General features: G+C 44.9%; 1 protein-coding gene across 4 annotated transcripts; it reads left to right on the forward strand.

Moving 5' to 3' along the window:
• The first annotated feature begins 50 nt into the window (after positions 1-50).
• Positions 51-27226, forward strand: LOC307228142 (aminopeptidase Ey-like). Of its 4 annotated transcripts, none has more exons than XM_079997687.1 (21): positions 51-70; positions 1058-1814; positions 3796-3938; positions 4253-4386; positions 5455-5581; positions 9295-9449; positions 9720-9833; positions 9911-10054; positions 10180-10245; positions 10478-10543; positions 14531-14706; positions 14965-15041; positions 21550-21683; positions 21892-21947; positions 22036-22183; positions 23007-23098; positions 23274-23384; positions 24458-24625; positions 24750-24935; positions 25796-25877; positions 25952-27226. In XM_079997687.1, exons 2-21 carry the CDS (start codon positions 1213-1215, stop codon positions 26099-26101), a joined length of 2931 nt encoding a protein of 976 aa, XP_079853813.1. In that variant the 5' UTR covers positions 51-70; positions 1058-1212; the 3' UTR covers positions 26102-27226. The 4 variants fall into 4 exon arrangements, with proteins under 4 accessions (XP_079853813.1, XP_079853814.1, XP_079853815.1 ...); XM_079997688.1 differs by having other exon boundaries at positions 24795-24935; XM_079997689.1 differs by having other exon boundaries at positions 23052-23098.
• Positions 27227-27463: the final 237 nt, after the last annotated feature.

Consider the following 27463-nt stretch of genomic DNA (forward strand, 5'->3'; position numbering starts at 1 on the left):
TCAGGGTGGAGCCTCCAGAACAGTGTAAAACACCTTCTCTCCAGTCCTTAGTGAGGAGCGTCAGATCACGGTACGTGAGCTTCTCTCCTCCTCTCCTCTCCCTCCTCCTCTCCTTTCCCTCCTCATTCTCTCCTCTCCTTTCCCTCCTCATTCTCTCCTCTCCTTTCCCTCCTCGTTCTATGCTCCTCTCCTTTCCCTCCTCATTCTCTGTTCCTCAGTTTTCCTCTTGCTTTGCAGCTTGTTCTATCTGGAGCTGCTTCTCCAGAGCGGCAGATAGTTTTGCAGCAGCTGTTTTCACTTAAACTACTTCCTCTGCTGACATTCCTGGAAGCGGTGCCAGGAATGAGAACTGTCTGTCTGAAAGACAGACAGGGAGACAGGCAGGCAGACAGCTTGATGTGCTCTCCTATATTTGTAGGCTGACCAGAATTTGTCCAGAGTGTCATTTTGGAGAAATGTTGGTTTGAGGGAGATTCAGATCCATTGTTTTGCCTGCCTGTCTGCCTGAGTTGGACACTCCTGCCGATGCCCTTGAGCAAAGCATCAGTGTATATCTGGAGTTGGTTACTGCGCATTGTGCTGTGACTGCACCTCCCCACAGGATCAATAAAGTGTTTCCTCTTTAGCTCAGTATTTGATCAGGTTTTTGTTCTCTCTGTTTATTCTCATCAGTATGTTGATTATAACTCAAATAGACAACTGATTAACTAGGAAGTGCAACTGGAATCTGCTGATCAATCAATAAATTAAAAATCACAGTTCAGAACAAGTTAAAAGTATCCCTGACTCTACATGATCTGCCGTTAAAAGGATGATCAGTCAGAAACGGATCAATGCTTCGTCAGGTCAATTCTACTCCATGTTCCCTGGAATGACATGATCCGTCTGCTCCAGGTTTTTTTTACTGTTTCCCAACGACACCGATGCCCCCTGGTGGTGATCGTCAATTAAAATCTGGATTTAATAATTTGAATCCTGAAGATGTAGGTGGCGTGTGTTATTGTTTATTTGTGAATGCGACTGAAGAGTCTTTGGTTTTTAAACTCCCTCCTCTCAGGGACGATGGACACATGTCACTAGACAACCTGCAGATGGAGAACTTCCAGGGCGGCTGACTGAAGCAGAGCATCCAGGGCGGCTAACTGAAGCAGAGCATCCAGAGCGGCTGACTGAAGCAGAACATTCTGGGTCCGCACTGCCTTGGCGTCAGCCATGTCTAAAGGGTTCTACATCAGTAGGAGCCTGGGGCTGGTGGGCGTGGCCCTAGGAGCAGCTGCCATGGCCACCATTATGGCTTTGTCTATGGTCTACCACCAGGAGAAGAGCAGGGGTGGAGGTGGACCAGGGACCACACCTCCACCTCCCAGCTCCTCCTCCTCGCCAAGCAGCCCACCCGGCCCCCAAGAGCCTTGGCAGCGCTACAGACTGCCCGGATCCCTGGTCCCCCTGTCCTACAACATCACCCTGTGGCCCCGCCTGGAGCCTGACCAGCAGGGTCTATTCATCTTCAGTGGGCACTCGGCTGTGGTCTTCCTATGCCTGCAGAACACCGACCTCATCCTCATCCACTCCAACAAGCTCAACTTCACCATCTTCCAGGGCCATTGGGCCCAGCTCAGCGCCCCAGACGGGGCCCCGACCCCCCATATCCAAAGGAGCTGGTGGGAGGAGGCCACTCAGTACCTGGTGCTGCAGCTCCGAGACCCCCTGCTGGCCGGGCGGAAGTATGTCCTGCAGACGGAGTTCAGGGGGGAGCTGGCAGACGATCTGGAGGGGCTCTACCGGAGCCAGTACACGGAGGACGGGGTCCACAAGTAAGGCAGAACCCAAGCAGCACTGGGCCCCAAAATCTACTTATTTGGATACAAATCATCCTGATGGTTCGGGTCAAGTTTAGTAAAGTCAATAAAATTTGACCAAGCAGGGCAGTGCTGGCCGTGTGACCACTGAGGGAGCGGCCTCTTGGAGAATCCAAAATGGAGGATGTTGTTATTGTTTCTGCGTAAATAATCTTTTTTTCCACAGATCTGCACTGTCCACTTCCTGAATAAACAGGAAGCGGATGTTTCATGATGTTTGTTTTATTGTTCCTACATGCTAACCTGCTACGCCCCAGGGTATTGGATCCAGTCCCAAAATAAACTCTGGAATCATTATGAATTATATTTTAATACAAATATATATAATGCATGTACGGTATACCCATTAGTCAACTATCAGCCAATATGGAACGTTGATTTGATCCCGTACTGACAGATTTGGGTCCCCTAACTTTTCATCTTACCACTAAGACGCTTGCCAAATAGCGGTCAAAGTTTCTAGCTCAGAGTTTCCTCTTAAAACATATAACAACACAAAGCTGCACGGACCACCTTGTACTCGGGAATGGGGAGAAATCTTAAGGTCAGAGAAAGGGCGGGGCTGTCCTGGTTGTTATGGATGATGTCATGTTTGATGAACAAGCTGACTCGCTACGCCTACAGCTATTGGCAAATAAGGGATGGGTCATATTATTGAAACACTGTAGAAAGAGGTTCAAGATTCAAGATTCAAGATTCAAGATTTTTTATTTGTCACATACATATACATACTTCCATACATATATGCAGTGAAATGTAATGCAACGCAGCCGGTGATAGCACACAATATGTCCTAGGAAAAAATAAAAAATAAAATAAAATAAAAAGTAGAAAATTCCTTTCTAATAGACCCACTAACTGACTCCTAAAACGTAATACAGTAAGTGGAATACTTATAGAATAAGATAAAAATATATAGAATAAAATACAATAAAAATAAATTGAAATAAAATGGAATAGGTTGAAGGAATATGCCTATGTATATACAGATATGTGCATTTAAAGTGGCATGTGAATTAAAGTGGCATGTGAATGTGAATAGTGTGAGGTAGTGTTTGGGATAATACAGCACAGTATACAACAGTACGGCGCAGCAATACGGCATCACGAACAACCCTGAACAGTGATACAGTATGCGGTACAGTATGCTACATACAGTACAGTAGGTAGTGGAGCCTAGTGCATGGCTCAGTTAGGACCCCTGGTGAGGTCAGCGTTGACAGTTCTGATGGCTTGAGGGAAGAAACTCCGTCTCAGTCTCTCTGTTCTCGCTGCGTGACTGCGGAGGCGCTTGCCTGACGCAGCAGCTGAAACAGTCCGTTGTTGGGGTGATGAGGATCCTTCATGATCCTACGGGCTCTGCTACTACACCTCCTGGTGTATAACTCCTGCAAGGGGGGGAGGGTAGTTCCAGTGGTACTTCAGCTGAACGCACCACCCTCTGCAGGGCCCGCCTGTCCTGAGCAGTACAGTTCCCAAACCAGGCAGTGATGTTGCCTGTCAGGATGCTCTCCACTGCTCCAGAGTAGAAGGACTTGAGGATCCTCACCGAGACCCGGAATTTCCTCAGCTGCCTGAGGTGGTAGAGACGCTGCCTCGCCTTTCTCACCAGAGTGTCCGTGTGTACAGTCCATGTTAAGTCCTCTGTGATGTGGACTCCCAGATATCTGAAGCTGCTCACCCTATCGACAGAAGTCCCATAAGTCCCATTAATAGTCCCATATATCCCATATATATAATTTGCCATATTCACATAAGGATTTGAAAATGGTGGTCCTGCACTGGTTTCCGGGGTGTTGACGGGGTGCGGTGGTCCTGATGGTCCTGCAGTGGTCTCCAGGGTGTTGGCGTGGTGTGGTGGTCCTGGTAGTCCTGCTTTGGTCTTCAGGGTGTTGGCAGGTGTGGAAGTCCTGGATGATGTCTGGTTGCTCCCCAGGGTCCTGGCCGCCTCCCAGATGCAGGCCACCTATGCCAGGAAGGTCTTCCCCTGCTTTGACGAGCCCGTCATGAAGGCCGTCTTCAATGTGACGCTGATCCACGAACCAGGAACTGTAGCACTGTCCAACAGCCAGGAGAGAGGTCTGTCTGCCTGACTGTCTGCCCGTCTGTCTGTCTGACCATCTGTCTGTCTGTCCTCTGTCTGTCCTCTGTCTGTCTGTCTGTCTGTCTGACCATCTGTCTGACTGTCTGTCTGTCCGTCGGGGAGGAGTCCAGGTGGAGAGGATGGAGTCCTAATGGAGGGGGAGTAGTCCAGGTGGAGGGGGAGGAGTTCAGATGGAGGGGGAGGAATCCAGGTGGAGGGGATGGAGTCCAGATAAAGGTGGCGGGGTCCAGGTGAAGGGGGAGGGGTCCAGATGGGACTGCGTGTGAAAATATCTCTCTCTCTCTTTTAGAGTTTGTTGTCATAGTGATGGATGGTCTTTCAGTCCGGAAAACGACCTTTGACCCCACAGAAAGGATGTCCACCTACCTGCTGGCCTTCCTTGTCTGCAGCTTCAGCTTCATCCAGCAGGACGCTGGGGTGACGGTGAGACCTCGTTTCTGGGCGCTCAGGTGCTGGTGTGTGTGTGTGTGTGTGTGTGTGTGTGTGTGTGTGTGTGTGTGTGTGTGTGTGTGTGTGTGTGTGTGTGTGTGTGTACTGGACTTGTCCCAATTTGTTCTGGTGTATAAGTTCTGTATTATATTGTTACGCCTCCAAGCAGCAGAAAAGGCCTCTAGAACACCGCCCTGCAGCTTCAGAAGACCCCCCAGCCCCGAGAGAAGCTGGGAGCCCGTGGAGCAACACCCCCACCAGGCCCCGAGGAGCATAGACCAGTCCCAGAGAACATGAGGAGACCCTGCACCCTTGAGGCGCACACACACCACCCACGCCCATTTGCAGGCACAAGATGCAGCCGCAGAACCCGGGCTGCGGATGCCAGGCACGCAGGAGAGCCAGTGGGGCCCCTATGCCAGCCCTATGCCACCCAGGGGCCCCACCCAGCCACAAGCCCCGAGCGCCCATCCATGTAGCCAAGTGCGTTCAGCACAGGACATCGAAAATCAGCCCCCCCCCCGCCGATGCCGGTAGACAGCCACATATGTGGGCCCTCCACCACCCCCAGCACCTGGGGCACCCACCACAGAGAATCCACACAGTGGGAGCAAGGCCAACAGCGCCACCTGCACCCAAACCCCCACCCATGACGCGAGCAGCCTCCAAGGGGCCCTGGAAGTCACTTCCCGCAGCCAGAACCCAGCCGGCAGGGGGTCCACCCAGTTGCCTTTCGGCCAACCACACCCCCACCAACACACCAGCGTCCCGCCACCTCAGAAAACCCCAGTGCTCAATGTGTGCGAGGTTGCAGGGCATGGGGGTGTGAGTCCTTCAAGCAAGTCCAACCCGAATCACTCGCACCGCTCCTGCCCCATAGACCCGGGTCTGGTGGAGTGTTGTTCAGAGTAAGATTGACTGTCTGGCTCACTTCCTGTCTTTTAGGTGACTTCCTCTCTCGTGTTAACCTCCTGTATGGGCCCTCACTTCCTGTCTGGGCAAGGTCAGTGTAATGTCCTGTCAAAGGTCAGCCTCTGACAGCCTCCATGTGTCTGGTCGCAGATTCGAATCTGGGCTCGACGCGACGCCCTCTGGGCGGGTCAAGGTCACTACGCCCTCAATGTAACGGGACGCATCCTGGAGTTCTACCAACAGTACTACAACACGAGCTACCCCCTGTCCAAGTCAGGTAGTACACACTACACACTGTACACACTGTACACACACTACATACGGTACACATTGTAGCACACTGTGAAAAACTGTAACAGACATTAACACATTGTACACACTGTAACACACACTGCAATACACTTTAACACACTGTACATACACTGTAACACACTGTGACACAGTGTAACACACATTGCGACACACACTGTAACATACACTGTAACACACTGTACACACACTGTAACAGACTGCAACAAACACTGTAACACACACTGTAACATACACTGTTACACACATTGTAAGATACACTGTAACACACTGTAACATACTATAACACACACTGTAACATACACTGTAACACACTGTAACATACTGTAACATACACTCTAACACATGTTAAACATACACCCTAACACACTGTACACATTGTAACACACTGTACACACTGTAACACACACAGTAACACACTGTAGCACACTTTACACACTTTACACACTGTACACATTGTAACACACTGTACTCACACTGTAACACACTGTAAGATAGTATAACACACTGCAACACACTGTAAACATTGTAACACACTGCAACACACTGCAGCACACTGACACACTGTACACACTGTAACACACTTTACACACTTTACATACTGTAACACACTGTAACACTGTAACACATGCAACACACTTTACACACTGTAACATAATGTAACACACTACACAGTGTACACATTGTAACACACACTGCAACCCACTGTAACACACTGTACACACTTTAACACACACTACACACACTACACACTAACATACACTGTTACACACATTGTAAGATACACTGTAACACACTGTAACACACACTGTAACACACACTGTAACATACACTGTTACACACATTGTAAGATACACTGTAACACACTGTAACATACAATAACACACACTGTAACATACTGTAACATACACTCTAACACATGTTAAACATACACCCTAACACACTGTACACATTGTAACACACTGTACACACTGTAACACACACTGTAACACACTGTAGCACACTTTACACACTTTACACACTGTACACATTGTAACACACTGTACTCACACTGTAACACACTGTAAGATAGTATAACACACTGAAACACACTGTAAACATTGTAACACACTGCAACACACTGCAGCACACTGACACACTGTACACACTGTAACACACTTTACACACTTTACATACTGTAACACACTGTAACACTGTAACACATGCAACACACTTTACACACTGTAACATAATGTAACACACTACACAGTGTACACATTGTAACACACACTGCAACCCACTGTAACACACTGTACACACTTTAACACACACTACACACACTACACACTAACATACACTGTTACACACATTGTAAGATACACTGTAACACACTGTAACACACACTGTAACACACAGTAAGACACTGTAGCACACACTGTAACATACTGTGACACATATCGAACATACATTGTAACACACTGTAACATACACTGTAACACACACTGTAACACACTGTAACACACACTGCAACACACTGTAACACACTGTACACATTGTAACACACTGTACACACTGTAACACACACTGCAACACACTGTACATACACTGCAACACACTGCAACACACTGTAACACACGGTAACACACATTGTAACACACACTGTAACACATACTGCAAAACACTGTAACATACACTGTTACACACATTGTAAGATACACTGTAACACACTGTAACACACACTATAACACACTGTAACACACACTATAACATAATGCGACACAAATCCAACATACACTGAAACACACTGTAACACACACTGTAACACACTGTAACACAAAATGTAACAGACTGTAAGACACTGTAACATACACTGTAACACACACTGTAACACACTGTAACACATACGGTAACACACTGTAACACAGTGTAACACACACTGTAACAGACTGCAACACACTGTAAAATACACTGTAACAGACTGTAACACACCATAACATACACTGTAACACACACTGTAACACACTGTAAAACACACGGTAACACACTGTAACACACTGTAACACACTGTAACATACACTGTAACACACACTGTAACATTCAATGTAACACACTGTACACATTGTAACACACTGCAACACACTGTACACGTTGTAACCCACGGGAACACTTTGCACACACTGTAACACATACTGTAACACACTGTACACACACTGTAACACATACTGTAACACACTGTACACACACTGTAACACACTTTACACACTGTAACATACTGTAACACACGGTGACACACTGCAACACACTGTACACACTTTAGCACATGACACACTATAACACACCGTGACACACTAACACACTTTACACGCTATAACATAATATAACACACTACACACAGGAACACATTGTAACACACACTGTAACACACTGTACACACCAACACACACTACACACTATAACACACTGTGACATACTGTAACACACACTGCAACACACACTGCAACACACTGTAACACACGATGACAGACTGTAACACACTGTAACACACACACTGTAACATACACTGTTACACACATTGTAACATACACTGTAACACACACATAACATACTGTAACACACACTGTAACACACTGTAAAACACACTGCAACACACTGTATCACACTGTAACACACATACTGTAACATGCACTGTTACACACATTGTAACATACACTGTAACACACATGTAACATACTGTAACACACACTGTAACATACACTGTAACACACTGTAACACACACTGTAACTTACTGTAACACACTGTAACACACACTGTAACATATACTGTAACACACTGTACACATTGTAACTTACTGTAACACACACTGTAACACACTAGCACACTTTACACACTGTAACACACTGTAGCACACTCAAACAATATATAACACACTCTATTACATGGTACACAACACACTGTAACACTTTGCACACACTGTTACACATACTATGACACACTCTAACACACTGTAACACAGTAACACACTGCAACACACTGTACACACTTTTGCACATGATACATTATAACACACTGTGACACACTTTACACACTGTAACACAATGTAACACACTCCACACTGTACACATTGTAACATACACTGCAACCCACTGTAACACACTGTACACACTTTAACACACACTACACACTATAACACACTGTGACACACTGTAAAACACGGTAACAGACTTCAACACACTGTAACACACTGCAACACACTATAACACACTGCACACATTGTACACACTGTAACACACACTGTAACACACTGTACACACACTGTACACACACTGTAACACGCACTGTAACATACACTGCAACACACTGTAACATACACTGTAACACTGTGACACACTAACACACTAACACACTGTAACACGCACTGTAACATACACTGCAACACACTAACATACACTGTGACACACTTACACACTAACACACTGTACACACTGTAACGCACACTATAAAACACTGTAACACACTGTAACACACACTGTAACACATTGTGACACACTAACACACTGTAACACACTGTACACACTGTAACGCACACTATAAAACACAGTAACACACTGTAACACACACTCTACACACTCTTCATATTGTACATACCAAGTATGTATTTTTATCTCCATGGTAACGGCTTGCGGTGGCCTCTGGGTGTTCAGACCAGGTGGCTTTGCCGGACTTCCACGCGGGGGCGATGGAGAACTGGGGTCTGGTGACGTACCGCGAGACGGCCCTGCTGTTTGACCCCGCCCACTCCTCCACCTCCAGCAGGCAGCGCATCGCCACTGTCATCGCCCATGAGCTGGCACATATGGTATGATGTCATCAATTCCTGTAGGATCCTTGGAGGCGGAGCCAAAGTGGCAGGCCACACCCCCTCACACAGGAGGACATTTTTTTAACGTTCTGGAGCTCAAACAAGAAGTCAGAAAATAGTTAACCATGCCTGGTTTTCTGCATTGCTTATAGGCACTTCAGCAGGGTTATTGGACCAAGAGTACATATGTCACCAGACCAGAACGAGTAAAAGATGTGATATGTCACATCATATATAATATATAAAACCATGTGTCTGGTTGTGCAGTGGTTTGGGAACCTGGTCACCATGAAGTGGTGGAACGACCTGTGGCTCAATGAAGGGTTCGCGTCCTACGTAGAATACCTGGGAGCTGACCATGCCGAACGCAGCTGGGACATCGTAAGCGCCATGTACTACACGCTACGCGCTATAGCTACACGCTAGGCCGCTACATGCTAAGCTGCTGTCCTCTTCAGAAGCAGCACATGGTCCTGTATGAAGTGCAGCGGGTCTTCCAGGTGGATGCTCTGTCGTCCTCGCACCCTCTGTCTCACAGCGAGGAGCAGGTGCAACGCCCAGAGCAGATCAACCAGATGTTCAACTCCATCTCCTACAGCAAGGTGCCGTGAGCGCTGATCAATAGCCAATAATCACTCGGTTCATTATTCACACTCTAACTGACTCAACAGTCTGATCATCTCACTGATATTTATTCAATAAGATCTTTCTCCCATCTCTCTCACAGGGTGCAGCAGTATTACGGATGCTCTCTGAGTTTCTGACTGAGCCGGTGTTTGCTAAAGGCCTTAGTGTGAGTACACACAGTCCTGTAGTACACACTGTACTGTAGTACACACAGTCCTGTAGTACAGACTGTACTATAGTACACACAGTCCTGTAGTACACACAGTCCTGTTGTACACACTGTACTGTAATACATTCTGTCCTGTAGTACACACAGTCCTGTAGTACACACTGTGTGTGTGTCCCTAAAACCTTGAATTTTAGAGTGACTGAAATGTAACTTCCTGTTTCCTGTCCAGTCCTACCTGAGGAGGTTTGCCTTCAGTAACACAGAGTGCAGAGACCTGTGGGAGCATCTGCAGCAGGTACACACAGTACTACACACAGTGCACACAGTACTACACACAGTACTACACACAGTACACACAGGACTACACACCGTACACACAGGTCTAAACAGTACACACCGTAATTCACACAGTACACACAGGACTACACACCGTACACACAGGACTACACACCGTACACACAGTACTACACACAGTACTACACAGTACCAGCCCAGAGTAGAGTAGCACTCTGGGCTAGGCATGGAGCGGTCAGATTAGCCAGGCACGACTCTACCACTACAGAGTAGATTTGAAGCACTTCTATGAGAGTGTACGGCAGACAACTCACAGAAGAGTGATGAGAGGCTGAGGACATGGTCCACTATCCTGCCACAGCAACTGACCAAACTGGACACTCTCATTGTGGGAGATTGTGCTATTAGGGACATATGGCGTAAGTGAATGAAAACGTACTGCTTTCCTGGTGCGACAGGCAATGACATCAATCAGAAAATAACTGCAATTATATGACAAAATCTGACAGCTACTCAAGTCACTCTGCATGTAGGTTTCAATGATATTCGCAGAGAACAATCAGAAGTGATAGAGAAGGATTTCACTCAACTCTTAGACACATTGGGCAAATTGGACATGAAATCATTCATCAGTGGAGCCTTCCAGCAGTTGATTGGGGAAGGTTCAGTCATCTACTTGGACTGAACACATGGCTTTCTAGAACCTGCAGTGAAAGAGGAAGAGACTTAATCGACAATTTGAATTTGTTCTGGGGGCACAAATATCTTTTCAAAGCAGATGGCCTACACCCAAACAAGTGCAGCATGGGACTGTTAAGGGACACTTTTCTATTTTCTGCCATTTTTCACCACCCATCTACTTCACTCCAGTCGAACACACAGCAGGCCAAATCCTTACAGGTCAGACCCCCTTTCACCCTCCTACATCGACACAGGCCTTCACCACCCCCAAGACCTCTACAACCGCCAAAACAACCATCCCCCCGCCCCAGATCAAGGTCTTACCCAAATCTATCCCTCTCCACTGCGTCCTCGCATTTTGGGTTCACCTGCGAAATGAAGGAACAGGAAATCGTTGTCACCAGACTTGCATTCCTGTCTATGATATCCAGCCCATCACCTTCATTACCCCAAAGACCTGTGCCTTCGCCACGACGCAAGCGCAAGCAGACAGCCCCCCCACAAAACTCAGCAACACATCAACAACTTCCCAAGCGGGTGGTGCACCACCCCCCAGCCCAGTGCCCCAGACTTTGTGTTGTAGCAACAGCACTGATTACTTCTGAGATCATGGGTCCAGCCATAGACATGTTACTCAGGAAGTCTTGCATAATCAGCTGGTCCCAAGGCTGTCTACACCCGTGCCTGGCACCTTCTCCACTCCTGTTGTGACTACAAAGTTGACAAAATGAGATTTTATCACACTGCTGACCTGCCAAATTGAATAATTATCCCCTGTCAACCAAAATCGGCCCTGGAGCCTATCTTTGTCAATGTCACCATCAAGATGGGCCTTCTTAATGTTAGATCTCTGGCTCACAATGATGATCTTTTTACTTCTTCTGAACTTGATTTTATTTTTTTAACTGAAACATGGTTAGAAGAAAGTAACAGTGCAACCATTCTGATTTAGACAGCTCCTCCTAATTTTGACTTGATGGATTTTTGTAGATCTGGAAAAAGAGGTGGAGGGGCAGCTGTTTAAAAAAAAAAAAAATGTATTTCAGGGCAAACAGATGTCATTTGGTGATTTCCCACCCTTTGAATACCTTTGTGCTGCATTGAAATGTTCCCCCAGATGTGCTATTAATCATTTAAAGGCTCCTAAATACTTAGAAATTTTTTTGGATGACTTTACAGAACTATCGTCTAGCAATTCCACTGACTTTGACTGTGTAGTTAATACTGATAACTTTAATATTCATATTGATGATTCAAATGACAAGGATGCAAAATAACACTTTGCAATTCTGGACACATTTGAACTGTCTCAGAATGTGAAGGGGCCCTTCCTAGCCGGGGCCACACCTTGGATTTGGTTATCACGAAGGGTCTCAATATTTCTAATGTTTCTGTGATTGATCTTTCCCTATCCGGCCATTTCTGTATTTTCTTTGATATATGCTTTATTCCTGACATACAGATTGTGGTGGAGGTCAAGCACCGGCTGCGGACGACAGCACGGTTCTCTTTCCCACGGCCGCCAAGCTGCCTCGGATCGAGGCAGGGAGTTTTCTTAATGTTTGCCTGTCTTGCAGAGGGGATTGGCGCACAGGCTCGTCAGTAGCCCAGCAGCCGAACACCATTCCTCTTGCGCCCAAGAGGATCATTATCATCTGCATTATTATAAAAAGAATCCTCATTTCACACGGCCAGACTTGTGGGAGTTCCTGCCCACAGGTCAGGGTTTAGAGAGTCGGCGGAGTCGTTCTGGCCGTGGTGCGCCAACATGGCGAGAGTTTTTTATGTAACAGAATGACGATAATAGTTAATAATTATAATAATGATAATGATGATCTCGGGCGCAGGAGGAATGGTGTTCCACTGCTGGGCTGCTCACGACCCCGTGTGCAGATCCCTTCTGCAAGACAAACAAAACATTAAGAAATCTCACTGCCCCTAGCCGGACCATTCAGCGCCCACGATTCGAGGCAGCTTGGCGGCCGCGGTAAAGGGAACTGTGCTGTCATCCGGAGCCAGTGCTTAACAACGCCCCTTTGTCCGCCACACAGATCAAATCAAATACTGTGGAAAATCAATGAGAATTTTAGTGCACTCTTCAAAAACGCTGGAAAATGTTTATATAAAAGTAATGTGGCAACAATGACTCCTAAACCCTTGAGGAAACGATGACCCAACTTAAGCCATCCACCTGCTGCCTGGATGCTTTACCTACCAGTTTCTTTAAGAACGTATTTGAGTGCTTGGCAATAGACATACTGCAAATAGTTAACAGCTCTCTCCAATCAGGCAACTTTCCAAAAGCCTTGAAAACTGCAGTTATTGAACCCCTTCTAAAAAAGCAGAGCCTGGATGCTTCTATCATTAACAAATACAGACTGATATCAAATCTACCCTTCATTAGTAAAATCATTGAGAACGTTTTCCTCCAGCAACTTTATTATTTCTTGGCCTCAATTGGCTGCTATGACAACTTCTAGTCAGGTTTTTGACCCCTCACAGCACCAAAACTGCACTTATCAAAGTTGTAAATGATGTTCTTCTTAAAACTGACTACCGCAAAATTTCAATATTGATGCGTTTAGACCTCAGTTCTGCATTTGACACTGTTCACTACTCAAGACCTTCAGACAGGAGGAAGAATTAGGTTGGGCTTTCCAACACAGTCTTAAGCTGGTTCAGGTCATATCTACAAGACAGGAACAATTTTGTCTCCATTGGAAACTACGATCTGAACTAACTAACGTGACTCGTTGAGTCCCCCAAGGTTCAATCCTGGGACCATCTATATTCAACCTCTACATGCTCCTACTAGGCCTAATTATGTGAAATAATAATATTGATTACCATTGTTATCCGTACCACACCCAAATCTATATAGCTCTCTCACCAAATGACTATCGTCCTATTGATCTGCTGTGCCAGTGCATCGAGCAAGTCAAGGACTGGATGTCCAGAATTTCCTTCAACTAAATAAGGACAAAACTGAGATAATTGTTTTTGGTGCCAAAACAGAAAGCCTGGAAGTTAGCTTACACATTGAGTCCCTATCCTTGAAAACCAAAAATCAAGATAGAAATCTTGGATTCAAATCTAAATTTCAACAGCCGGCCTGCTATCACTTTAAAAATATAGCAAGACTAAGAGGACTCAGTCCAAACAAGTCTTGGAAAAAGTTGTTCCTGCCTTCATTACCAGTAGGGTTAGATTATTGTAATGGTCTTTTAGCAGATCTTCCTAAAAAATAACTTAGGCAGCCATAATTTATCATAATTTGTCTCTCTCTCCCTCCCTGTCTCTCTCTTAGGCGGTGGACGACACTCCCAGCATGCAGCTTCCTCGTCCAGTCCATGACATCATGGATCGCTGGATCCTGCAGATGGGTTTCCCTCTGGTTTCCATAAATACCAGCAGTGGGCGTATCAGCCAGCAGCACTTCCTGTTAGACCCCGGGGCCGTGGTGGACCGCCCCTCCCCCTTCAAGTAGGCAGAGCTTCACCATGTCACGCATGTTTGCATTACCCCAAATCAGCACCACCTATTTGACTCCACATTGCCATGTTGCCACATTTCCCCGTTGCCACATTGCCCTGTTGCCACACTGCCCTGTTGTCCCTTTGCCCTGTTGCCACATTGTCCTGTTGTCCCTTTCCCATGTTGCCACATTGCCCTGTTGTCCTTTTGCCTTGTTGCCATATTACCCTGTTGCCGCCCCCCATGCTAACCTGCTCTCATGTGCAGCTACACCTGGATGGTCCCGGTCCAGTGGATGAAGAACGGAGTAGAGCAGCAGCCGCTCTGGCTCCTGGAGGAAACAGGTACAAGAAACCTGAAGAACTTCAGGTCTTATAATAATATAATATAATATGATATAATACTATTTAAATTATATTACATTATATTATATAATTAAAATAATTCAATATATTATTATATTATATTATATTATGTTATTAATATAATATAATAAAATATTATTTTCTATTCTATAATATAATTAATATAATATACTATTATTATATTATATGATATAATATAATATAATATTATATTATGAATGAATGTAATATGATATTATATTATATAGTTAAAGTATAATTTAATGAATATAATATAATATAATGAATATAATATAATATTATACAATAATATCATTACAATGTAATTATATAATATAATATAATACAATAATATAATACAATAATAACATTACAATGTTATTATATAATATAATATAATACAATAATAACATTACAATAAAATAATATTATATAAAGATAACATTACAATATAATAATATAATATAATGTCATATAACATAATATAATAATAAATAATAATAATACAAATAATAAATCAACCCTTCATTAGTAAATTGTAATAATGTAATCAGAATCAGAATCACAATCAGAAATACTTTAATAATCCCAGGGGGAAATTACTTTTGTTACAGCTCCAAATCTACATACAACATATTTACATACAACATATAATAATTATTAAGAAACATATTTATATATAAATATTTAGATCAACATATCTATATACACATGGTAAAGTGTAAAATGTGCAGTTAAAATGTGCAAAAAGAAGAAGGTGCAGAAGTGGAAGTCTGTGTTTTGAGGTCAGGTTACAGAGAAGGGGTGTCTGACTCTCTGAGGGAGGCGTTGAAGAGATTGATGCCCTCTGGCAGGAATGATTTCCTGTGGCGCTCTGTGGTGCATCTGGGTAAGAGGAGTCTTCTGCTGAAGGTGCTCCTCTGCTGGACCAGTGTGTCGTAGAGAGGGTGTGAGACATTGTCCAAGATGGACTGAAGCCTGGACAGCATTCTCCTCTCTGCCACAGTCGTCAGGGTGTCCAGCTCCTCTCCTACGACATCACCGACCCTCCTGATTAGTTTGTTTAGTCTGTTGTTGTCTGCGACCCTGAGCCCACTGCCCCAGCATGTGACAGCGAAGAAGATGGTACTGGCCACAACAGACTCATAGAACATCCTCAGCATCGTCCGGCAGATGTTAAAGGACCTCAGCCTCCGTAGGAAATAGAGTCGGCTTTCGCCCTTTTTGTAGACTGCCTTGGTGTTTCTGGTCCAGTCCAACTTGTTATTGAAGTACACCCCCAGGTACTTGTACTCCTCCACAGTGTCCACAGGGACCCCCTGGATGGAAACAGGGGTCAAAGGTGTTTTTGCCCTCCTCAGATCCACTATGAGCTCCTTCGTCTTAGTCACATTGAGCTGCAGATGGTTCAGCTCACTCCAAGTGACAAAGTTGCCCACAACAGTCCTGTATTCACTCTCATCACCCTTATCAAACCTATTGAAAAATAGGTTCAGTTCATTGGCTCGGTCCGCACGGCCCTCCAACCCCATGCCACCCGTCTTCTGGAACCCAGTGATGGTTCTCATGCCACTCCACACATCCCTCATGTTGTTTTGCTGGAGTTTTTTCTCCAGCTTCCTCCTATAACTGCCTTTTGCCTCCTTGATTGTAAGTTTGAGTGCCCCCTGCACTCTCCTCACCTCATCACGGTTGCCATCTCTGAACGCCCTCTTCTTTGTCGTTCAGGATGGCCTTAATGTCCTTAGTGATCCATGGTTTATTCTTGGCGTAACAGGTGACAGTCCGAGCTGGGACATTGCAGTCCACACAGAAGTTGATAATTAGGAATGTAATGTAATAGTAATGTAATGTAATTGTTTTTGGTGCCATAACAGAAAGGCTGGAAGTTAGCTAACACGTGGTGTCCCTATCCTTGAAAACCAAAAAAGACAGAAAACTTGGATTCAGATCTTAATTTCAACAGCCACATCATGTCAGTCACAAAATCGGCCGACTATCACCTTAAAAATATAGCAAGACTAAGAGGACTCATGTCCAAACAAGTCTTCAAAAAAGTTGTTCCTGCCTTCATTACCAGTAGGTTAGATTATTGTGATGGTCTCTTAGCAGATCTTCCTAAAAAGTATTTAGGCAGCTATAGCTTGTTCAGAACCCTGCTGCTAGAGTTCTAACAAAGACCAAAAAATTTGAACACATTACACTGTTAAAGTTAAATTGTTATAAACTTTGTTTGTGGACGGACTAATCGTTACAGAGGAAATCGGAGACAAACACTTTAGGTTAATAAAGTAATTAATCTTGTACAAGAGGAGCAGTTTCAGTGTAACAACATAACAGAGTGCCACACAGGAAGTGCTCAGTTCTCACTGGAGAGCTGACTTTTTTATACAGTTCTCTTGGAGTGGCGAAGCTGACAAGTCATTGAGATGTCGGTCAGCAGATGTCGCAACGCCTCCGCATGGGTCCTGCTGATGAGACAGTTTCGCTGATGGTGCAGTTTCGTTGAGACAGATCATCTGTTGAAGTTCCCTTATCTGATGGTCAAGACATGTTGCCTTTCTCCTCTTCACATTAAGGCACAGAAAGTGAGTAGTTCATGTCTTTTTTAAGACATGAACTCTATTTAGCCTTTAGAAGAAAAGCAAAGTACACATACCTTGTACAAATGTTCATGTGAAAAGTACAGCAAAACATAAGACATATACAATTCTTATAACATACACCAATTCTGAAATTGGTGTATGTACATTGGCTCCTGGTATGTGAGAGAATTGATTTCAAAATACTGCTGTTCACCTATAAATCACAAAATGGTTCGGGCAAAACTATATCACTGAAATGCTTGCGCTACATGAACCCTCTAGACTACTAAGATCATCTGGGACCAGTGTGTTTATTGTTCCCAGAGTGAAAACTAAAAGCAGGATTAAGCTTCTATGTAACAAACAGCTTGAATAAAAAACCCTAACCCTAACCCTACAATGATATAATATAATATAATATAATATAATATAATATAATATAATATAGTATAATATAATATATTATAATAAATTATAATATAATAAAATATAATATAATACAATAATATTACAATATAACAATATAATATAATACAATAATAACATTACAATATAATGATTATAATATACAATAATATAATATGATATAATAAAATATCATGTAATATGATATAATAACATTCCAATCGAATAGAAAATGCGGGTTTCAGAACGTTCTTCAGGTTCCTCTTCATGCAGTGAAAGAAGCAGAACCAGTTAGAGGTGAAGCTTGTTGTTGGAGCTCCACACCTTCTCCTTCCAACCCCACCCAAACCCCAACCCCATCCTGTCTTCCTGTCTCCCCTCAAGGTTCAAGGTTCAAGAGGTTTATTCCTCACATACATATGCATACTTTCATACATACAGTATATGCAGTGAAATGTAATGCAACGCACCTGGAGATAACACACAATATGTCCTAGGGAAAGATTTATTTCTAATAGACCAACTAACTGATTCCTAAAACGTAATACAGTAAGTCGAATACTTATAGAATAAAATAAAATACAATAAAATAAAATGGAATATGCTTATGTATATGGAATAGGCAATTATGTATATACAGATATGTGCATTAAAGTGGCATGTGAATGAAGTGAGGTAGTGTTTGTGGGATAATACAGCACAGTATACAACAGTATGGCGCAGCAATACGGCATCACAAACAACCCTGAACAGTGATACAGTATGCAGTACAGTATGCCACATACAGTACAGTAAGGTAGTGGAGCCTATGTGAGTGTCTCAGTGAAGACCCCTGGTGCGGTCAGCATTGACAGTTCTAATGGCTTGCGGGAAAAAACTCAGTCTCAGTCTCTGTTCTCACTGTGTGACTGTGGAGGCGCTTGCCTGACCGCAGCAGCTGGAACAGTCCGTTGTTGTGGTGATGAGGATCCTTCATGATCCTGCAGCTCTGCTACTACACCTCCTGGTGTATAAGTCCTGTGGGGGGGGGGGGGGGGGGGGGGGGAGGCAATCCTTGTCTAAAGTCCACAATCAGCTCCTTAGTTTTGCTGACGTTCAGGTGTAGGCTGTTGTCCTGGCACCAGAGTGACAGGTCAGCCACCTCCTCGCAGTAGGCCTTCTCGTCGCAGTCGGTGATCAGGCCCACGACAACGGTGTCGTCAGCAAACTTGATGATGGACCTGGCCACACAGTCATGTGTGGACAGGGAGTATAGTAGGGGGCTGAGGACGCAACCCTGGAGGGATCCTGTGTTCAGGGTGAGGACATGTGCTTCCTCACCCTAACCACACGGGTGCCAGGCTGAGAGGAAGTCCAGGATCCAGGCACACAGCGGAGTATTCAGTCAGCTTGACAGCCAGTCTGGTGGGGACTATAGTGTTGAAAGCTGAACTGTAATCGATGAACAGCATTCTCACATAGGCCCCCTTCCGGCCATCCAGGTGCGTGAGCGTGGTGTGCAGTACCTGGGAGACCGCGCCATCCGTGGATCTGTTCTGCCGGTACGCGAACTGCAACGGGTCTAAGGTGCGGGGGAGGGAGGCGCAGATATAATCCTTAATCAGCCTCGCGAAACACTTCATGACCACCGAGGTGAGGGCCACCGGGACAGTAGTCATTCAGGCAGGCAGGAGAGGTGATCTTCGGGACAGGAACGACGGACCTCTTGAAGCAGGATGGGACCACTGATTCAGCCAGGGAGATGTTGAATATTGTAGTGAACACCGGAGCTAGCTGGTTAGCACAGGTTTTCAGTACTTGCCGAGATATGCCGTCTGGGCCCGCAGCTTTCCTGGTGTTCACCCGCTTCAGAGCGTTCCTGACCTCGTGCAAGGACACTGAGAGTGCGCGCTCATCCCCAGCAGTGTAACTCCAATTTGCCGGCGAGCTAGCGGTGCTGCTGCCAGACTCAAACCGCGCATAAAAGGAGTTCCGTTGGTTGGCTAGGGAGGCGTCCACGCTCGTGGCTGGGGAGGAGCTGCTCTTGTTTGTTATCGTCCGCAGCCCCTCCCACAAGTGTCTGGTGTCCCCCCGCTCTATCTGTAGCTTCTCAGTCTCTCTGTACGCCTGATTGGCATCCCTCATCGCCCTTTGCAGATTGTACGACGCCGCTTTGTAATTGTCCATATTACCAGATACAAGACCGTCGTTGTAAGCGGCCGTGCCAGCATTCAGAGCGCAGCAGATGGATTTATCAACCCACGGCTTCTGGTTTGGAAATATCCTAACCTTCACCGTGGGAATGATGCTATCTGCTAACGTAGCCACAAAACTCACTGCTACCTCTGTAAACTCGCTGACCCCACTTGAACTTGATTGGAACATGTCCCAGTCTACGTCCGTGAGTGCGTCCTGAAGCGCAGCCTCTGATTGGTCCGTCCCCTGCTTCACTTCCCTCGTTACCACCAATTCTCGCACGATCAGAGGCCTGTAAACAGGAACCAGCGAGATCGTGGGGTGGTCAGATTTCCCGAAAGCAGGGAGCGAGATCGTCTTGTATCCGTTCTTGTACGGTGTGTAGCAGTGGTCCAAAGTTCTATCTTCCCTGGTGGCACACGTGATGCGTTGGTGGAAATTCGGCAGAACTTTTTTAAGGTTGGCCCTGTTAAAGTCCCCAGTCACCACCACAGCCGCGTCAGGATGTTTGTTTTAGAATCTGCACAACACATCATACAGCTCGGACAAAGCTGTATCGGTATCTGCTTGCAGTGGGATATAAATGGCGGTGATGATGACTGTGCTGAATTCCCGGGGGAGATAAAATGGACGGCATAAGATGGTCAGCTGTTCCAGGTTCGGCGAGCAGGAGCGGGAGAGAAACTTGGTGTTGTTGGGGTTGCACCAGCGGTTGTGTACCATTAGGCAGACGCCTCCACCTTTGGATTTCCCCGACTCCCCCGATCTCTCGCCGTGGAACACGGAGAAAGACTCAACTGGACGGATGGCTTCATCCGGCACCAGTGGGTTCAACCATGTTTCCGTCAGACAGAGGACACAACAGTTCCTTGTGTCTCGTTGGAATTTAATCCTTGCTCGAAGTTCATCCATCTTGTTCTCCAGGGACTGAACGTTGGCAAGAAGGATGCTTGGCAGAGGTGGACGGTAAGGTTTGGTCCTCATTCTGACCTGAATGCCGCCTCGTTTACCTCGGTGCTTCCTCCGTGGGCCCGCTCGTGGAACAGAGGTTCCATTTTTGTTGTTGTTGTTGAGCGTCTTCCCGCGTTGGATTTCCGCCGGCCACTATGCTTTCACGGATAAAAAGTCCCAAAGTTGTTCGTTTAGGGAAGTTTTTATATCCATGAGTGCATCGCGGTCGTAAGAGGTAACTGCAGATGCTTTTTTGGCAGACATTATGATAAAAACAGAAAAAAATACTAAAATGTGCAGAAGTCGACCGGAGCACCGGCGCAGGCGCAAGGGGCGGTGCCACTATCGCCACCTGTCTCTCTCTCCCCCAGATGTGTACCCCTCCATGAGGACTTCAGGACAGGACTGGGTCTTGGTCAACTCCAACGTCTCCGGTTACTTCAGGGTGAACTATGACCTGGACAACTGGGAGCGGCTGCTCACCCTTCTCCAGACGGACCACCAGGTGGGACTCCAGACGGACCACCGAGTGGGACGCCCCCTGGTGGACACCACCACACACTACACTACTCCAGACAGACCACCAGTGGTGGATACACTGCACAACACCAAACAACGTATCCATACCATGAAAAAACAATGTGTGTGTGTGTGTGTGTGTGTGTGTGTGTGTGTGTGATTGTGTGAGTGTGTGTGTGTGTGTGTGTGTGCAGGCTGTACCAGTTATCAACAGAGCTCAGATCTTGGATGATGCCTTCAACCTGGCAAGGTGAAAAAGCCGCTTAGCGACATGATAAGAGAACTGTTGAAGTTAAAGATAGAGGAGTTAAGTTGTGGTGTGGTGTGGTCCGCCACAGAGCGGGGGTTGTCGGTTCGACGCTGGCGCTGAGGACGACCTTGTACCTGCGACACGAGACACACTTCGTCCCCTGGGAAGCAGCGCTGAACAACCTGCGCTACTACACCCTGATGCTGGAGCGCTCAGAGGTGCAGGGCGCTCTGCAGGTTGGTGCTGGTGCTGTAGGTACTACATGTACAACTGGTAGTGCAGGCACTGCTGGTACTACTGGTGAAACTGTGCAGCAGGTACTACTGGTACTGCAGATACTAATGGTAATGTAGATACTACTGGTACTGCAGGTACTACTGGTACTGCAGGTACTACTGGTACTGTAAATACTACTGCTACTACTTGTACGGTAGATACTACTGGTACTGCAGGTACTACTGGTACTGCAGGTACTACTGGTACTGTAAATACTACTGCTACTACTTGTACGGTAGATACTACTGGTACTGCAGGTACTTATGGTACTGTAGGTACTACTGGTACAACTGATACTGCAGGTACTGCTGGTACTACTGATGCTACAGGTACTACTGGTCCTGCAGATACCACTGGTACTGCAGATACTACTGGTATTACTAGTACTACTGGTCCTGCAGATACTACTGGTACTGCTGGCACTACTGGTACTACTGGTATTGTAGATACTACTGGTACTGCAGGTACTACTGGTACTGCAGATACAACTGGTACTGCTGGTACTGTAGATACTACTGGTTGTGCAGACACTACTGGTACTTCTGGTACTGCAGATACTACTTGTACTGTAGATACTACTGGTCATGCAGATACTACTGGTACTGCTGGTACTGTAGATACTACTGGTTGTGCAGATACTACTGGTACTGCTGGTATTGCAGATACTACTGGTAATGCTACTACTTCTTCTTCTTCTACTACCAGGCTTCAATTGTTTCTATTGATGATTAAAATAGAAAAATCCAAAACTGAAGTAGATAAAAGATAAAATTGTCTTTCCAGGCCTACCTGCGCCAGCAGATCCAGCCTCTGTTCCATCACTTCCAGGTTCTGACGTCCAACTGGACCCAGGTCCCTGCAGGACACAACGACCAGTAAGAGACTGGACCCAAAGGAAGTGACTTACAGCAGAATCTTTTTATCAATACTGGATCAATATAAAGATTCTGATGCCGATCACTCGACTTCCAGTGATCTGGAAATAATGTTCAGGTTTGAAAACACCGGATCGTTCCTTAAAGCCCACCTGGCTCCTCCTCCATGCTCCAGGTACAACCAGGTGAATGCGCTGGACGTAGCCTGCAGAGTAGGCGTGGCCCGCTGCAGAAGCCTAACCAGCCGCTGGTTCAGATTGTGGATGGAAAACCCGGAACAGAACCCGTAAGGACCAAAAATATGTTACGCCTTCATATTGATGAATTCAATCACATGATTTATGTACATCAAGATAAATCAAGTGAGGGTAGTAGAGTAGAGAACTAGAGGGGTGGAGTAAAGATGGAGTTGAGGTACAGTAAAGCAGAGTAGAGACGGAGGTAGAGTACATTACATTGCATTTAGCAGACGCTTTTATCCAAAGCGACTTACAATCATCAAACAGCGACGGACGCAGCCATCAGGAGCAATGAGGGGTTAAGTGTCTTGCTCAAGGACACTACAGCATGCTAGCAGGAGGAGCCTGGGATCCAACCAGCAACCTTTAGATTACTAGACCACCAGCTCTACCTCCTGAGCTACCGTCCCCCTACCGTACCACAGAGTAGTGGTAGAATAGAGGTAGAGTAGAGTAACGGTAGAGTAAAGGTGGAGTAATGGTAGAGCAGCGATGGAGTAGAGTAAAGGTAGTGTAGAGGTGGAGAAGTGGTAGAATAAAGGTAGAGTAGAGATGGAGTAGTCGTAGAGTAGAGGTGGAGTAGTGGCAGAGTAGAGGTGGAGTAGAGGTAGAGTAGAGATGGAGAAGAGGTGGAGTATTGGTGCAATAGAGGTGGAGTAGAGGTAGTGTAGTGCTAGAGTAGAGGGAGAGTAGAGATGGAGTAGCGGTAGAGTAGAGGTGAAGTATTGGTGCAGTAGAGGTGGATTAGAGGTAGATTATAAATGGAGTAGTGGTAGAGCAGAGGTAGAGTAGAGTTAAGGTTGAAATAGAGTAAAGGTGGAGTACAGTTGTGGTAGAACAGAGGCAAGGATAGAGTACAGTAAAGGTAGAGTATTGGAACAATAGAAGTAGAGTAAAGTAGAACTCTAGTAGGTGTGAAGTAGTAAAGTAGTTGGAGTAGTGGTAGAGTACAGGTAGAGTAGAGGTGAAGTAAAGGTAGAGTAGTGGTGGAGTAGAGGTGGAGCAAAGTAGAGTAGCGATGGAGTAGAGTAAAGGAAGAATAGAGGTGGAGTAGTAGTAGAGTAGAGGTAGAGTAGTGGCTTGGTTCTGATCCACTCTGATCCTAGTCCTCTTGTCTCAGGATCCACCCGAACCTGCGCAGGACTGTGTACTGCAGTGCCATCGCCACCGGAGGGCAGGACGAGTGGGACTTTGCCTGGAAGATGTTCCAGAATGTTACCGTGGCAACGGAAGCCGCTAGCCTGCGCTCAGCGTTAGCCTGCACTAAGGAGCCGTGGCTGCTCAACAGGTGGGTACAGGTTCAAAAGAACCGGAACCACCGGAAGTACTGATTCAACTCCTTCCATCTTCTGCTGGTCTGCTGGTGTCCTGGTCCGGAACTAGCACCATACCGGTCCACTTTATTGCAACAGGAAGTGGGGGCTCCATGTGGTGACATGCTGCTTCCTGTGGACCAGGTATCTGCAGTGGACACTGGACCGGACCCGGATCCGGAAGCAGGACGTGGCCTCCAGCATCCAGGCTGTGGCCAGGAACGTGGTGGGAGCGCCACTGGCCTGGAGCTTCATCAGAGCCAACTGGGAGCATATGGTCCAGACGTGAGCGATCAACCTCTTCACCACAGAACAGGCTCAACGGCGCACCCTGTCGGTCACTCCCAGAGACATCAACAGAACAATTGAACAGCGAATAATAATGATGATGATAATAATACATTGGTACCTCGACTTACGACTGCATCTACTTACAACTAATCCAAGATACCAGTAGCGATAGTCGTAATTTGTATCGACTTGCGACCGACTGCTCCAAGATATGACCGTGGAAATTTGCAGTTAGTGCGTCAGCGACCAGTCAGCAGTCAGTCAGCAGCCAGTCAGCAGCCAGTCAGCAGTCAGTCAGCGGGCCCACCTACATCGTGTGTGCAAGTAGTATGTGGCTTATGGATATTTTTTTCTGTGTTTGTGCTGTGTATTTTGTTTATTTTCACCCTTCATGATGATTCCTAATAAGAAGGATGATGGGAAAAAGAAAAAGGCAATGACTCCCATTGAAACTAAGAAGGAAATCATAGAAAAATATGAGCCTGGTGTATATGGGAAAAATTGCTTAGACATACGACTGTTTTAACATACGACTGTTCTTATAGAACCAATTACAGTGGTAAGTCGAGGTACCACTGTTCTAATAAAAATTATGATAATGATGATGATAATAATAATAATAATAACAATAATAATAATAATAATAATAATTTAAATGATGATGACGGTGATAATAATAATAATAATGATGATGATAATGATAATAATGATAATAATGATGATAATAATAATAATAATAATAATAATAATGACGATAATAATGATAATTATAATAATGATGATGATGATGATGATGATGGTAATGATGATGATGATGAGGATGATGATAATAATAATAATATTGTGTCTTTCAGATATGGACAGGGCTCCTTTTCTTTCTCCAAATTAATCACCGAAATAACAGCAAGATTCTCCACAGAGTTTGAGCTCCAACAGGTATTTATTCCTGTGTTTATTTGTTTGTTTGTTTACTTAAAACACGTTCTAACATCTGTCTGTCCCCCCTCCAGCTGCAGCAGTTCAAATTGGCCAATCAGCACTTGGGGTTCGGCTCGTCGGGTCTGGCTCTGGATCAGGCACTGGAGAGAACGACAGCAAACATCAGGTGGATGAAGGAGAACAGGGAGAAGGTGCTGACCTGGCTGTCTCACTGCACCTGACCTGTCTGTCTGATTCCACCTGACCTGTCTCACTGCACCCAATCTGTCTGTCTGTAAGGGAGGGTTAGACAGCATGGAAGGTGAGAGGAGTTTACTCATGTGACGGAGCAAAGCATGATGGGAGATGATCACTTTGATTTACTGGACTAAAATAAATATAAAAAAATAATTATTATTGATTATTGTTTGTATCTATCTGTCTTTCTGTCTATCAATCTTCAATATATTTATAATATGAAGTATTCTACTTGTATGTAATATACTATATACTATATATATTATACTACCTTGTGTGGCGACAGACGTGACATCACTTCCTGTCAGGAGGTGATTCAGTAAGCTTGTGGGTATTTCTTTTCATTATTAATATTATTATTAGGAGTCCAGCCCCCAGGGCATAAATAGTTAATAATATTGCTGTGATTTTTATTTTTATTTCTATTGTTATTGTTCAGGGAAAGATTTTCGGAATTTTGAAATCTAAAACTATTTGGAACATCAACTTCAGCAGAACACACAAACACGGTGACGTCTTGTTTGAACGCTTTATGACATCATCATATTATTTACTATAAATGATATTTACAGTAGGACACTTTATGACATCATCATATAATTTACTATGAATAATATTTTCAGTAAGATGCTTGATGATGTCACCATATTATTGACTATAAATTATATTTACAGTACAACGCTTTATGACGTCATCATATTATTTACTATAAATTATACTTACAGTAAGACACTTTATGACGTCATCAGATTATTTACTATGAATGATAACTACAGTGAGATGCTTTATGACATCATATTATTTACTATAAATTATATTTACAGTAAGATGCTTTATGATGTCAACATATTATTTACTATAAATGTACAGATTCTGATTGAGAATGTCCAGTTGGATCGTGTCCAGTGTGCGGCATGGACTGGGTCACTCTGTAGTGTTCAGATGTTACCAAACTATGGATTTACCTGTATATTTATAAAGCTTCTTATCTGGTAGATGTGAGTAGATCTGTTAGATTGATATTTTAAAACCCTGGTCCACGTTACTTTGCCGGATTAATTAAAAATTCAATAAATAACAATCCACAAAAACTGTACAAACCACTGGAATGTGTGCCTAAGTGATGCGTTCATCGTTTTCACAATAAAATCTTCCACGATAATTATGATAAATTTACAAGATTTTCGATACAGTTCAATACAGAGACCTACAAAGACAAAACACGAACAGCCAATCGTCAAGCAGAGAAACAACCATGTGACACGAACAGCCAATCGTCCAGCATAGAAACAACTACATGACAAGAGCAGCCATTTGTACAGCAGACAAAACAACCATGTGACACG

The sequence above is a fragment of the Zeus faber genome (genome assembly GCF_960531495.2).
Source record: "Zeus faber genome assembly, chromosome: 3".
NCBI lineage: Eukaryota > Metazoa > Chordata > Actinopteri > Zeiformes > Zeidae > Zeus > Zeus faber.